This window comes from Rhinolophus ferrumequinum, chromosome 12 (assembly GCF_004115265.2).
Source record: "Rhinolophus ferrumequinum isolate MPI-CBG mRhiFer1 chromosome 12, mRhiFer1_v1.p, whole genome shotgun sequence".
Classification (NCBI taxonomy): domain Eukaryota; kingdom Metazoa; phylum Chordata; class Mammalia; order Chiroptera; family Rhinolophidae; genus Rhinolophus; species Rhinolophus ferrumequinum.
This window is the reverse complement of record NC_046295.1, coordinates 80,275,592-80,290,097: the sequence shown is the minus strand read 5'-3', so window position 1 is coordinate 80,290,097 and position 14,506 is coordinate 80,275,592. Positions and strand designations below refer to the sequence as shown.

The 14,506-nt window shown below is 56.4% G+C and overlaps 2 protein-coding genes across 3 annotated transcripts in view; one reads left to right on the top strand and one right to left on the bottom strand.

Annotated features, from left to right (window-relative positions):
* DDX31 (DEAD-box helicase 31) overlaps positions 1–3,148 on the top strand; it is a 68,645-nt gene extending 65,497 nt beyond the window's left edge. Inside the window, exon 21 of one of the 2 annotated variants that reach the window (XM_033122299.1) lies at positions 1,252–3,148. In XM_033122299.1, the coding sequence (XP_032978190.1) occupies positions 1,252–1,426 (175 nt within the window). In that variant the 3' untranslated portion in view covers positions 1,427–3,148. The remainder of the gene's footprint in view (positions 1–1,251) is intronic. The other variant, XM_033122297.1, reaches the window with a different exon arrangement.
* Positions 3,149–5,749: 2,601 nt separating this feature from the next.
* Positions 5,750–13,667, bottom strand: BARHL1 (BarH like homeobox 1). The gene is made up of 3 exons (XM_033122265.1): positions 12,626–13,667; positions 8,563–8,785; positions 5,750–6,807 (listed from the first exon to the last, which is right to left on the bottom strand). Exons 1-3 carry the CDS (start codon positions 13,089–13,091, stop codon positions 6,513–6,515), a joined length of 984 nt encoding a protein of 327 aa, XP_032978156.1. The 5' UTR covers positions 13,092–13,667; the 3' UTR covers positions 5,750–6,512.
* Positions 13,668–14,506: the final 839 nt, after the last annotated feature.

The following is a 14,506-nucleotide window of genomic DNA, read 5'->3' as shown; positions in this document are numbered from 1 at the left end:
GGCTCTCTGGAGTGTGATCGTAAGTAGGTGTGGTTGCACTGCTTCCAGCGGATTCTACAACCTCAGCTTAATTCTGTTTTTAATTTGGGGTTTTAAAGGAGTTCTGTGATATTTACTTTGACCACAAGTTTAGTCCCATTTTCCTCTGAGTGGTACGGCAGAGAACGTCGTCGGTGCAGGCAGCCAAGGGCAGTACGTGCCTTTGTAAGAAGCTGGAGAACTGTTACTGGACACACTGCCCTTCGGTGTGGAGGAATTGCCAGCACAGCAGTGTGGTTTAGTGTTAAAGGCGCTCTTGTTTGTTGTTTTGGTTCAAGTCCTGTCTGTGACACATTATTTTACTCTTCGATTTCGTCATCATTTCTCCTGTGTACGGTAAACTTCTGCACATCTCCCCCCACTGATCAAATAGTAAGGTCTTTAGAGATCAGGCGCACCTCGTTTCATTGTGCCTCGCTTTAGGGTGCTTTACTGGTGTGTGTTTTGCACACTGAAGGCAAGCCCCTCCACCAGCAAAAAGGTCACGACCCACTTCATCACGGTGGCCTGGAACCCAGCCCACAGTGTCTCTGGGGTCTGCCCGCCCTGGGACTCAACACCTGAAATTGCTCCTCAGCCTTTGGCGTTTTCCGTGGGATCGGGTGGGGGGCGCCCTCTGAGGGCCCGGAGAGCTGCAGTCTGGCTCTGGCTGTCTGCACACCCCCCGGGCTTGGCGTCTTGCGGGGTCAGGAATATTTACCAGTCTCTTCGGTCAGGGAAGGGGTGTCTGTGACCGACACCCCGACCCTCAAAGTGTGGCCCCTGGCAGCCAGGCACTGCCCAGTCCCCAGGAGGTGGCCCAGGCTTGGAACTGCGCGGGCTACAAACTGCTAACGGCTTTGGCTCTGAGTGCGCTTGAGTCCCAAGGCGGGATTTTCCCCATCCTTCCGCAAAGGGCTGCATCATTCACCTCATTTGCCGTCAGAGTGTATGTGTGTGTCGTTCTTTCTTTTCCGTGAAAACAACACAGAACAAAGCTTCACTTTTAAAAATGCCGTGATATTTTGTCACCATTATGAAAATCTGTCAGTGCCCTACCTAATCTTCTGGTGCATAGAATATCAAAACAAGCACTATTGAACGGGTTGTACTTCTGTTAATACAAAAATGTCAGTTCCACAGGCTCGGAACCAGCTGCTCTCAGCCTCTTTCCAAGTGGAGAGAAAAAAATAATAAAGTTTCTTTTCCCCCTCTGCTGTTACTGTTCTTCAGGCCTGACCTTCATAAGAAGACCCAGAGTAAACACCGCCTTGCTGAAGTCTTGCGTTCGGAATACTCAAGTGGGATGGAAGCCAGCGTCGCCAAGGTCAAAAAGCAAAACAAACATGCCGAGCCTGGAGCCGGGCAGCCGGCCGCACGCCCAGCCTGGGCCGTGGGAAAGAAATGAAAAACGCTCTCCGTGAAACAGAAGAACCCAGAAAGGCTTCCCGAAGGACAAGCCTTCCCAGAAAGTTTTTTTTAACTCTGCCTCCGCAGTCCTGGGCCTGGAGGCCCTGGTGGCACTGGGCTGGTGTCCTGTACGTGTCAGAGGAGCTGTGTAAGACATACCCGTGCCGCCTTTGCCTGAAGACTGGCCCCGAGACCAAGCCGCCACAGCCCTTGTCTCTCGTGGGGAGGGAACGGGGCTGGGGGAGAGCAAGGATCGATTAGCCAGTTACCCTGCCTCGTAACACCCGATACCGGATACCTTGTGTTTATTCCATCAGTGCCCACACTTACCTTCACCCCTCGATCAGACGGGGCCCCACGACTTCACGTGGAAGCCCTGTCCTGGCGTCACCTGGGAAGGTTTGGACCCTGCCTCAGAACACTGGCCTGAAGAAGTGCCACACTCCTACTTCTGCCTGCTCCATCAGCACCTGTGTTGTTGGCATGAATTTTGTACAGTGAGATGTTAAAATCTGCATCTGAATTGGTAAAAGAAGAGAAAAAAGAATTTCTCAGCTCCCTTTCTCGATGTCGGGAAGCTTTGTGAGAGGGCCCGGAGGAGGGGTCAGGGCGAGCCCAGGGTGCCCGCAGGTCAGCCCTTTCTAGTTTGTCCCAGGCTCCCTGACTTCTGTCACATTCACATGCGTTGCTCACTCCCTCCTGTCCGTGGAAAACTTACTCTCTCAGGGCTAATTGATTTATTGTTGCCTCTTTATTATTTGCTTTTGAAGTCAAAAGGCACCAGTGTCCTGAGCTTTTCCTCCCATCGAATCCCATCTTGTCTCCAAGAAAGGTCTGGGGTCTTTGTACTGTGGCCCAGGCTACAGCTGCCCCTCCCCCATTGTGTTTTCTGGGAGGTTTGAAAGAGGACCCCCAGGGTGTATTGATTTCCCAATAAATGTAAGATTTGGACACGGGTAACAACAGAGGGGTCTGGAGGGGAGAGGGGGAGAGCTGCAGTGCCTCTGTTCTCGCCTCTTTCTCTCCCACTCTCAGTTTTCCCCCTGCTTCTAATTCCTGGAATGTGTGTGGAGAGGATCCTGAGAGCTGCAAGGTGGGCCATTCTGTGGGGACCGTGGAGGGTCAGCATCCTTGCCTCTGTCCCTCTCTGTAGCGCTGTTGGGCTTCAGGCAAGTGTCCATGGGACGCCTGCACCCGGAAGGGAGGGCCGGGCCCCTGTGTGAGGACCTGTGTGAGTCTGGTAGGCATGAGCCTCCGCAGGAGGGAAACTGTGACCTTCCCCAGCTGGCTGTCACACATACGAATTAATAGGGATGGTTGGTGAAATTTGTAATAATAATAAAATCCGCAGCACATGTCATACTGACTTGGGGCAAATCTGCCACCTTTCTTCTATTTTGATGTATGATGGTTCACATGATTTGGATGAGAAAAGGAGGGATCAAACTGTATAGACAAAACCCAGCTGTGTGAGAAACAGGATTAATGCCAGTGACTGGGGATGATCAAAGAGAAACCCTACTTTTTTTTTCATTAAAGGGTGAGTCTGAAGAGTTGTGCATTCCTGGGGGAAGAAGTGCTAGAACCGTGCAAAGTGTGTAAGTGACTCTAATTCCGAGATCAAAACTTACACTTAATTTGCCAGCACTTACGTGAGGGTTTCTTGTCATAGTAAAACCAATATACTACCCCCAGTTAATAAAGAAACACGGATTTAGCAGATTTAGGGTTAATATTATCTAAATTTAAATAACCTTAAAATAAATCTCTTCCTCTCTTATTATGGCTCTTGACAGATTATACATTTCAGGCATCAATTAGGCAAAGATTTAGCCTAATTCCACTGTACATATTCTAATTTGGTGTGTATTTTCGATCGTGCCTTTTTTTTTTTCCCTAATTTCCCAAACTTACCTCTCTGCTGTGACATAAACCTGATCTCCACATTTAAAGTCACAGAGAATTTGGACATCGCATGGACTCTTGCAGCCTACAGCTTTTTTCGCTCGTGGGCCTATAGAATGCTTTTTTGAACGCCAGCCGTCTTCATGTCTGTAACTCTTAGTGGTCGCACTTCTTCACTGGGGCCCCCGTTCTCACGCACCGAAGGGCAAAGAGCCCTGGGCGACTGATTAAGTCAGTGCTGCTGCACTGCGACTGGCATCCTCCACTCAGCCGCCAAGAGCCAAGCGACTCTCAGCGAAGGGCGTTTCGACAAAGCCCACTCCATTTCTTTGATTTTTTTCCCCCTGTAGTGAAGGGAGGAGAAATTTGGGGGATAAACGAGGACCCCTTAAGGCAGGTATATCCAAACTGCCAGTGGCCTTGCTATTAGCACCTCAGCCGCTCAGCATAAAGTCAGTGGGAGCCATTAAAATCGAGCTGCCGCTTCCAGGAGACAGAAATTGAAGGCTTTTTCCACTGGAGAAGTTACCTGGCTTGAAAAAGGGTGCTTAACGGGTCTTGTTCAATTGTCTGCGTGACCATTGCACCTCATCTCTTAATCTCCTCCACTGTCGGAGGAATTCAGAGCAAAGCCTGTCGGTGTGGGGGCGGTGGGCGCCCTTAAAATCAGCTCGGCTGCTCAGAAATGTCCAGCAGCTTTGCAACAAGGCTCCAAGGGGAGTCTAAACTTTTCAACTTGGTTGTCCCTAGTCTGTTGAGTCTGAGTGTGGGGCGGGGGAGGAGCTGTAGGACGCCCTCTCTGCGCCTCTCCTATTGTTCTGCCCGCTGGGGTCTTGCATTCTTTTTCCCTATTTTAAATGAGAGTTCGCCCAGCCCCGGGGGTTGGGAACAGGGAAACCAGTTTAGCCTTCTAAATAGATGAAAGCAGAAGCCCACCTTCCTGCAAAGGTTGTCAAGTTATTGCAGATGGGAGGTGCAGGACAGTTTAAAATACTGTCATTAGAAACTTGTCGGGTCGCCTTGTTCTTCATTAACGTACGATATGAAATCGCCTCTGCCGTACAAGCACAATTAGAGTCGAGAAGGCGTCTGACTCACGCTGCCGCTGTGTAAATGTGAGGGTGCTTGCTGCAGCCTGCCTCCCTCACGCTCACAAAATGAAAAGCACACCAGTGCAAGTTGTCCTTTGATAGATTTTTAATATGATTTTAAAGACTTTTGTTTGGCCTCATTCTTATTCAATGAGATTAATTTAAAGCACTTATCCCCTGGGTTTAAATCAATCCATGTAGGATTTGGGCAGGGTTTGTTGCATGGGGGTTTTGTTTGCAGGAGGCTCTGAGAGACTCCTTTCCCACTTCATTAACCCTGAGTTGGGGACAGTCCCCCCTCACCCCCACCACAGCCAGATCTGGGGATTTACCAACCCCCATTCACATGCAAAGAGACCTGGAAAGCCGAGGGGCTTCTTGACTTAATTAGCTGCTGTGCGTTTTGCAAAGTTAGAATAATACCCTCAGCATCCCAGGAAAGAAAAGGTGTGGTATGAGGGTGTTGGGGGTGGGGGTATTGTTTAAACGTGGCCCCCACCTTTCCTCCACCAGAGCAATCCTGCCACAAAGCGAGGGGCCTCGGCTTGTTGAGCTCCCCAAATTTGCCAGCCCTGGGAGTGTCTTCTGTCCTGGGAATCTGAGCTGCAGGTGGTGTATGGGAGGGGAGCACCTGCGCCACCTCCCCAGAGGGCCTACGGCCTCAGGAGGTGACCTTGGCACTTTGAACGTGAACTGGAGGCCCCCGGTCTAGCTCCAGAGTTAAACCCCTCCCTTGAGATCCTGGCGCCACAGGCTGGGTCTGAGGTAGACGCTGGGGTTTGGCTCCTTCTGCGTCTCGCTCCGACGTACTCCCGGGGTAAAGGGGAGGGGAGAAATTGCGGGAGTGCGGGTACCCGCTGTGGCGTCAGGTTCCCAGCGAAGGCTCGTCGGGTCCTACCTGGCGCGGGGCGGGGAGCCGCTTCGGCTCCCGAGAGCGTCCGGAGCCGGAGCGCGGCCGGGGCGCAGGGCGGAGGGGCTGACGGGCTGACGGGGGGAGCAGTCTCGGAGCCCATCTGTCGGCCCGCGCCCGACGGGCCGGTCACCAGCTGCCGGCGCCCTTGTTGCGGCCAGATGAGCCGGCTCAGCGAGGGCACCGCAGCCGGCCCGCAGCCGAGAGTCCAGGCGCTGACCCCCACCCCGGCCCCCGGGACCGGCTGGGAGTAGCAAGCAACCAGATGGAGAGGCAGGGGGAGGCGGGGAGCGGTGGGCTTGGCTCACTGTAGAGATGGGAAGACTGAGGCCGGGGAGGGGAGACCCCTGCCAACGCCCCGGGAGTCCAGTCGGGGCCCTGCCCGCGACCAGAGCGCCAAGAAAGAGAGGGGGACACAAATATTTCCTTGAGGATGGAAAGAAACCGAGTCCCAGGAGGGGGAAATGGATCTTAAGGAAGGGTAGGAAAGAAGGTCTGAGCGCGGACAGGCGCCTGGTCATTTGTAAGAAGTTTATTTCAACATTTAAAAAAGAGAGAACCCGAGGAGCCTGGCTGCCCCGACGGAGGCCGAAGGTGGGGGCTGGAGGGTCGGGGTGGGTGGGCAAGCCCCCTGGGCCCCTGCCTGCCCCGCCTGAGAGGGGGTAGGGCGCAGGCCACAGACTCACTGATTCACGGACACGGTCACGGGCTCATAGGTCACGAATAAATAACTTCATATACACTTTGCACACCGTATGTACAGCTCAGCGCCGATCCCGGCGCTCGGAGTGGGGGGCTCCACACCCCTCCGCCGGTCAGGGGTGCGGGGAGGGGGTTTGATGGACAGCTGGAGCTTGGAGCGGGATGCGGGAGCGAGTGCAGCATGGGGGTCGCCCCCCGCCTGCCCCCGGGAGGAGCCGGGAGGCGCCTAGGGAAGCCGGCCGGGGGAGAGAGAGGGTGTCATGTATATACATCCGCGGGTGGAAGTGGGCCCCGGATGGAGCGGCCGGGGGAGAGGTCCGGGCCTCAGTAGACTTGGCATTTGGCCCTTGGGGGACACTGGCTGAGGCGCCAGGGAGAGCCGGACAGGGGCCCCGGGGAAGAGGTGTTGAAACCCCGCGCCCTCCGAGAGGCAGGCGGAAGGGGCAGGCGCGGAGCCCCGGGGAGCAGCGGCCGCTTCACCGAGGCTGCGCCGCGCGCGGGAGGACGCCGGCCAGTGGGGGCAGCGGCGGGGGCGGCTCGCTGGCACCCTGGAGTCCGTGGATGAGGATGCGGGGCACCAGAGGTCTCTGCAGGGCGGGCGGCGGCGCGCTGGGCCCGCGGTACAGATACAGCGCGGCGCCGGGATCCAGGTTGGAAACTAGACTCTGCGGGTAGAAATAAGGCGACGGGAACATCCGCTGGAGCGCCGAGTAATTGCCTGCCTCCGCCAGCAGCTCCAGCCCGACAGCCGTCTGTCGCTTCCATTTAGTCCTAGGGACCGAAATCAATGCGTTAGGCGGGGTCAGGGCTGTGGCGCCCCGAGATCCCTGCCCCTCGGGATGCATGGTCCAGAGCGCCTGCCAGGGGCCGAGAGGGATCACACTAATTTGTTAATAACGGAGCGCCGGGCACTGTTATCACGTGTTATACACATTGGCTCCCTTCCACGCCATTTATCCCCATTTTACAGATAAGAAAACTGAGGCGTGGGGCATTTTCCCAGATGGTCTCGAAAGTGGTAGAGCCCAAGTTCTAAGCCAGGCTGTCTGACCCCAAAGCCAGGGCTTTAAGCTTGCACACTCTGCTCAGGGGACCGCTGACGGGGGCCCTTAGAGCTGGAGTTGGAGCTCCCCTTTTGTATCCGCCCCCTGGGGAGGCCTGAGGAAGGCGAGACCCCCCGGGAGAGGACATTGGGGCCCGGAGGTCCACTGCCAACCTCGGCCGTACTGGCCCCCTGTCCGCTAGATAGCGGTGGCCAGGGGAGCGGATGTCTCCCCCAGCGGCAACCCCTGCGGGGCGGAGGCCAGTACGGCCGAGGTTGGCTGCGTGTCTGCGGAAACACGTGGGCCAGAGACGGCAAACGGAGAAAACACGCACCGGGGCGCACACTCTCGCTGCAGAACCCAGGTCCGAGGCCTGGGTCAAGCCCTGCAGCCTGCCTCGCCCAGAAATCATGAAGCCACCGACGGAGTGTCGGCCGGGGTTGGGGGACGCAAGGAAGCCGAGGCCACGTTTGTTTCCAGAGCTGCAGCCCGGACCCCACGGTGCGCCTGGCCCGGAAGGCTGGGCCAGTCCACCGAGGTCCCACCGAGGCTAGCTCAGCCACACCAACCCCGTTTCCCTCCCTGAATTATTCATCATCATCATAATTGTGTAATTACCGTAACTGGCCTTAATTATTGATGCCGGGAGCAGTAATCGGTATGTATTATTGATGGGGCGATGTGTTCTGAGGCTTGTTTATGGAAAGCACCATTCTGGCCTCTGCTGAAAGTGTGGGAGTGACTGTAGGTATGAATGTTTTCGTGTGACTGTGTGAGTTGTGCTGATGTGAGTGTGTCAGTGTCTGACTACGGGTTGCGTGTGTGGATGTGTGTGTGTGTGTTTGTATATGTGTATCTTCATCCTGCGAATATGTTAGGGAGGAAGTTCAGAACACACCACGTTCACGACCAGCGCCCCAAATCAATTTCCCAAAGTCCCCAGGGAGCTGGGGCTGGGCCCCTTCTCTCCTCGGTTTGGGTGCTAGAAAGGCTGAGGAGTTCAGAGAGGTCGGGGAGAGCTCTGAGTCCCCCCACGCTGCCCCACCCCACTCCCCCGCAGCTGCCTGGGCTGGGCTACATCAGCCCCCGGGCTGCCCACTAGTCCTCCCAAAAAAGACGTTCTGGACACAGGCCACCACCCCTCCCCTGGCCTCGGGCTTCCACTGGGAGAACTCAGAGTTCTCAAGAATGGGGCTAGAGCTGCTGGGGTGGGGGTGGCAGGACCTGGCTAGGGTGCCCATGTGTCTGTCTGTCCACTTGTCCTGGAGGGCATGACTGGGCGCTGGAGACCGGGTCTCGTCCTGTCTCCCTCACTGCGCCCTTTGGGAAAGGGCTTCTCTCCTCAGGGCCTCAGTTTCCCCACTTTTACAGAATAAGGAAAGTTCAGCGGCCCTGAGCGTCAGGCCGTGGACTTGTCCCATGGAGGGGCAGCTAGGAAAGGAGATGGCCCCCTTCCGCGCTCCACCCCGCAGCCCGGCCTCACCTGCGGTTCTGGTACCAGGTCTTGACCTGCGTGTCGGTGAGGTTGAGCGAGGCGGCGAGCTCCATGCGGTCCTGCACGCTCAGGTACTTCTGCCGCTCGAAGCTGCGTTCCAGCTGCGCCAGCTGATGGTCGGTGAAGGCGGTGCGTGCCTTCCGCGGCTTTTTCAGGCGCACCGGGGGACTGTCCCGCGAGCTGGAGATCTCGCGGTCACCCTCCTCCTTCACTGCGGAGACACAGCGGCGCGTCAAGGCCAGGCCTGGCGTCCCTCCCGCCCCGGCGGCCGCTGGGCGGTCGCGGTCGTGTAAACGCGGCTCCTGAAGGCTGTGGCCCCGCAGCACTCAAGCGCGGCAGCTGCAGGGAGCCCCTCTCCCCCAGAACGAGGACTGATGCCCCAGGAGAAAATAACCCAAAGCGCGAGAGCTCAAGCCGTTTTCTTCCTGCCGCACTCCGCGGAGGAATAGACGGAGCAACCGGGTGAATTGCCGGGGGTGGGGACCCAGGGATCTCAGCGGGTGCGCTGCTCCGGTGCGTGATCAGGGGCGCCGGCCTGTGCTCTGCATCTGCGCCCGGATTCTCTGGCCACATCCGGGCCGGGAAGAGAGGAAGCTGAGGGCTGGAGTGTGGGGAGAAACACCCGCGTGGAGGGACAAAAAGCTGTTCACCCCCGAAGGAATCATTATCCTGAAGAACCAATAACTGTACCCACATATCGCCTGGCCACTATATGGATGCGAATCTATAATGATGGTTTCCCCAATTTTTAAGCCACAACAAAAGTGCGCAGCGCAGAAGGCCGTGCGCGAGGGGTCTGGGAGGGCAAAGCCCTTGGAAAAATAAGCCCCGCGTTTGCTCTTCGATGCGTTCATCGCTGAGGCCTGTTTCCTTGTCCGAACGGGGCCCACTGTGGTTCCCACGATCTCCGCGTGGTGGTCGGGACACCCCAGCAGGGTCCCCGCTCCAGAGGCCCAAAGATGGGACCCGACAAGGTGGTTTCTTTTTCCCAAACACTTTCGATCGGGGTTGAGGGCACCGAAGCGCACTTGATGGAACAAGCTCAGGGAGCTCCCTCCTTCTCCTCCTAAAGCGACGATATAACCAAAGAGACCACTGGCCCCAAATTGGCGGCTGGGGCTGGGGCCTCCCTATTCTTAATCTCTCTTTATTTTCCTTTATGGTGAATTTCATTGTGCGTGGCGTTTGCAGTGACAGGGTTCAGCTGAATGCGAGTTGATTTCTCTCTGTAGGAAACAATAATCCGGTTAATTGAACCACCAGGGAGTGACACTTTTCAAGCGGAAAGACAGCGGTTTGCGGCCGAGGCGGGCTAGCAGGGAGAGCCTTCTGGGGAGAAGCCTGGCCTCCTGGGCTCGGCCCCTGGAGGCCTGGCCACCTCAGGAGGTGTGTTGGGGTGGGGGAGATGAGTTCTGTCTATGCCGGCAGGTAAAGTTTAATCAAGTGCAAGGAAACAGTTATCCGAACCTCAACCTTGATATTGTGGAAACCTTACAAATTTGACCTAATTGCCGGGACTGACTATTTGTGAAAATCCCCACTTCCCGGGGCTGAGGTCTGAGGTGGGGGCAGGGTGGGGGGTGGGTGCGCGCGTTGAGTTGCGGTGTCAGGAAGAGCGGGGGTTTTTCTCTAATCCCTCTCCCGCGCAGTCTGGAGCCTGCAGATGCGCGGTCGGTGCCGCTCAGCCTCCACTTCCAGAACAGGCTGACCCGGTTGGGCCGCAGATCCTAGTCTGGAGGCCGCAGCGCGACGCCCCAGAGTTCCGCCCCAGGCCCGGTAACGCGCCTGCTTGGAGCAAAGAGCCGCTTGGGTTCCTTCGCAGACGTTGGCTGCAGCAGCTCGAGTTGCCGCAGACACCTTACTTCAAAGGCTTTAGCTCCTCTTGAGGAGCTTTCGGTACCAGAAACTTGGGATGAACTGGTGGTCCCTCCATGCCCTCCTTGGAGAAAATGACCCTTAGCTTGGAAGGTGGATGGAAAGGTGCCCACCAGGCTGGCTCCGTGTGTCTGCCTCTTAGCCAGGCTTCTTAACTCAGCCCTGAAAAAGTCGCCTCCACGTTTAAGAAACCTCCAGACATTGACTCGGGCGGTGGATATCCCCACACCCTTTCTCACCCCCGGGGCTTGGGAGGTGCAGAGGCGGCAGTGTCCAGGGGTGGGGGTGCCGGAGACCTTCCACCTCCCTTGGCTCTTAAACCTATTTAAGCGATATGGGGACAGCAGGCCCCCTTCACCTCCTTGATCAGATATCATCAGGGACAGGAGGAGGAAATTGATATTCCAATTATCTTAAATGAAACCTCTCCTCAAAATCCCACCTACGGGCAAAGAAATAAAAGGAGATGAGCCAAACTCTCTCACCCCCAGCAGCAGCAGCCATTAGCTCCCGGGGCCGGGATTCTTGCCCCTCACTCTAACCACAAAGCTGGGGTGTGTTGTTGAGAATTACAGATAATAAAACAACGTTATCAATATATATATATTTATGTTGCTTTCCTCGCTCTTCTATGTCTGTCTTTCTCCAGGGCAAGTGTTCTTTGCCTCCTTAAACAGCCCCCAGGGGGAGAAGCAGGGGTCGCTGGGCCATACGCCTGTGGACCTCCTTCCTGGGTGCAGGAACTCCACCCGCCCGTTTTTCTCCGCACGGCTGACCCAGCGAGGCCGAAGGTGGTGTGGCGGCCGGCTGCTAGTGGGGAAGCAGCCGGCAGTGAGATGCAGTTTCAGGGTGAGGCCAGGCCTGCACACGAACGAGTTCTTGGTCAGAAGGAGAGTGTTCAATGAGCCTGCCTGAATTTCTGTGAAGACTTAGTACCAACAGGGGCCAGGAGGCGCAGGGCCCCAAGACAATCAAGCAGTTACCTTTATAGGGAAGTTTTGTCTTGTGAAAAGGGATCCGGGAATTAATTATCAAGCTGAAAGAGCTGTGAACAGCCGCTGCCAGCCCCTCGTTCTCTGCAGGATGGGACACTGGGAGCCCTGAAGGCTCCTGAAGGAGCTCTGACACTCCTTCCCCTGCCACGTCCTGACTGTGCGCCTCTGGCCTCCACCAGGATCTAAAGTCATGGCAGTGGGGTGGGCCGGGGGAGGCAAGAAATAAAATTAGAGAATGCCTTTTTTCCTTCTTCCTGTCCTTCCTTCCTTCCTTCCTTCCTTCCTTCCTTCCTTCCTTCCTTCCTTCCTTCTTTCTTCCCTTTCCCCTTCCCTCTTAGTCTCCATCTCAGCTCCCTGGTTAAGACGGGAACAACCACGAAAAGGTTCACAGAGGTACAGAGGTGAAAAGGCAAGTGAGGGGGCAAAGATCCCGATATAGGGGAATGGGGCTGGTTACTCAGGAACCTCGGGGTCCCACACAACCTGAAATTGATTGCTCAATGCACTTAAAAATCAAATTCAGTGAGAACTGTGGGTGTGGGTGCAGGGTCCCTCTCGACCAGGCCTGTGAACCTGCCTCCAGCCAGACACCTGCCGCCTGTTTCTACTTTGAATCCGAGCATTTCTTTTGTATGACTCCCACGGCCCAGATCCCACTGGGCCCAATGGGAGAAAAGTCCAGTTTCTCCTCCCCTCTGAAAATGCAGATTAAAGGATGGAAAATTCTGACTGTTCTCAGAGCTCCAGCTGAAATTTCCTGCTAGGTTTTCTCTCTTACAAAAGGGCATTCAAACAGAACGCTTTGGGTCTCCCGTTATTTCCGCAAGGTCTTTTCTCAGTTAGCCACCGTCCAGATAGGAACCTGCTCCTGCTCACCAGTACCCCTGGAAGGGTGGACCTGGCTGAAGTTTAGAAAGTTTCCTTTGTGCATTTCGGGGGAAATCTCTCCTGGGGCAAACAGTATTCCTCTCCACACCCTCTCCATTGGACTCTTTGTTGCTCAAAGGCATTAGCCCTGGGAATGGCTGAAAGGTTCAGATAAGACCAACTGCTCAGCCTGAGCCTTGGGGGAGCTCTGAGCGAGCATGTGCATAGCCCCTGCGTGTGTGCACTCAAGTTTTAATGCCAGTGTTTAGAAATACAGATTGCCCCCCCCAAGTTTTCACCTCTCGCTTTCTTACCTTTATACTCGGAGTCTGACGAGGCGTTGCTGCCACTTTTGTCCAGCTTGTCTCTAAAGTCCTCTCCGGCCTTGGCTGCAAGACGGCCCCCCGGCTCAGGGGCGGCAGGCTGCCCGCTGCTAGAATAGGGTGCACAGGCCGCGAGTGGTTTGCAGTCGGCAAGGATGTCCCTGATCAGAAAGGAGGAGGTCACCGTGCGTGACTGCGCTGGGGCCGAGAGCTGCCCAGGCTGCAGGTGGGAGTCCAAACCTGCGCCCGGTGCCCCTCCAGGCCGAGGGGCACCCGTCTCCAGACAGTCCCTTCCTGGTGAAGCTGGTGAAGAGCAGTCGCTGCTGCTCTCGGAGCGCGGACTCAGCTCCAGGGGTGAGCGGCAGTCCCCAAGCAAGGGGTCCCCCTTGGGAAGGGCGGGGCTGCCCGCACGGTGGGAAAGAATGGAGTCGATCCCAAAGCCATTGGAGCCTTCCATAGCCAAGCTGCGACCTGTCCTCCCCAAAAGCTCCCCACCCACCCCCAACCCCAGCCGCCGCTGCCCCTGCCCCTAGCTGCGGGCTGGCATGGGGAAGGCGGGCAGGGAGCCTACGGGCACCTTGGACGAAGTTCAGCCTTGGGGGAGCCCAGGAGCACTGGGCCAACCTCCTCTGCGCATTAGATCCAAAAGGGCTCAGCGCGTCTTCTGCAGCATCGCGCCGAGCAGTCGAGCCGAGGGGGGGTGGTGGGAGTGTCAGGGAGGAATGGGAGGGAGGGTGCGCCAAGTTGGGGAGAGCAAAGGGGGAGACGGACGGCCTGAGCGCTCCTTTGGCACAGAAGAGATGCGAGGATGTTGGGATCTAAATAAAGAACGGCTTTTGAAAAATCCAAACCGCACGCGTCCTCCAGGCGAGCGGTGGCCGAAGGCAGCTGGGTCAACACCGCAGATAGCAAGCAGCGGGCTACCAGCCGGCGAAACGAAGCGCACCTGGCGGCGTCAGCACCGCGGATAGCGGCGGCGGCCCGCGGCGCATGACGCTCCACCTGGCCTGGGAGCTCCTCTCTCCGCTGTCCCTCCGCTCCGGGGGCCCGTCAGCACCGCGGACAGCGCCTCCCTGCTCGGTGGTTGCAGCTCTCAGCCGGTCCTCCGCGCGCGCCTTCGCCTCCCCCCCTTCCTTTAAAAAATGAACTTGTGTCACTTTTACTTTGGGGCTGGGTTTTTTTTTGTTTGTTTGTTTCTTTTTTTTCGTTATGTTGTGTGTGTGTGTTTTTTTTAAAGGAGACTCGCCCACGTGTCCCCGGAGTGATAACGCTGATTGGCTCTGGCCGATTTTGGGGGTGATGTCACAGCTCCGCAAGCCGCTGGCCGATTCCCTTTCAGTTTGATTAAAAGAGACACTGAATTAATTACAGCACAGACCCAACTGTTTACCGGCGATTTCCACACGGTTTGCTTTCATTAGGCCGGTGATGAGGCCCCTAATGAGGGTGATTAGCTGAGGGGGGGCCGGGCCGGCGGGAGGGGTCCGGAGCCGGCTGCCGCGGTCGGTGGGTTGGGATGGGAGGTTTTTAAACTTTTCCCCGACCCTTTCCCACAAGTATTCAAATTATTCGTCCGCGGGGCTGTTATAGATCGTTTTTCTTCGCCACCCCCGTTTTTTCCTTCCTCCAGCAACAGAATTGACTAAAACCAGCAGAGAAAGGAGTGCGTGTGGAGAAGCCCTGTCCTGATGGGGGAAAGATTTTAATTTAAGTTGCGTTGTTTTCGGGCGTTTCCGTTGGGTTCTAGATATTTCGAATGTAGGACAATTTGCAGCCCTGTCTCTGCCCTCTTAGGACCCCGCGGCCTGGCAGGGGTGGGGAAAGCCTGGTGGTTGTCCCGAGAAGGGGCCGGAATGATGGCTTCACTGTGGG

Excerpts from the sequence above, each read along its gene's own strand:
- BARHL1 (XM_033122265.1), bottom strand. The coding sequence starts at position 13,091 with ATGGAAGGCTCCAATGGCTTTGGGATCGACTCCATTCTTTCCCACCGT. Across the intron at positions 8,786-12,625 it reads GTCAGACTCCGAGTATAAAG|TGAAGGAGGAGGGTGACCGC; the intron begins GTAAGAAAGCGA and ends GTGTCTCCGCAG. Across the intron at positions 6,808-8,562 it reads ACCTGGTACCAGAACCGCAG|GACTAAATGGAAGCGACAGA; the intron begins GTGAGGCCGGGC and ends TTCGGTCCCTAG.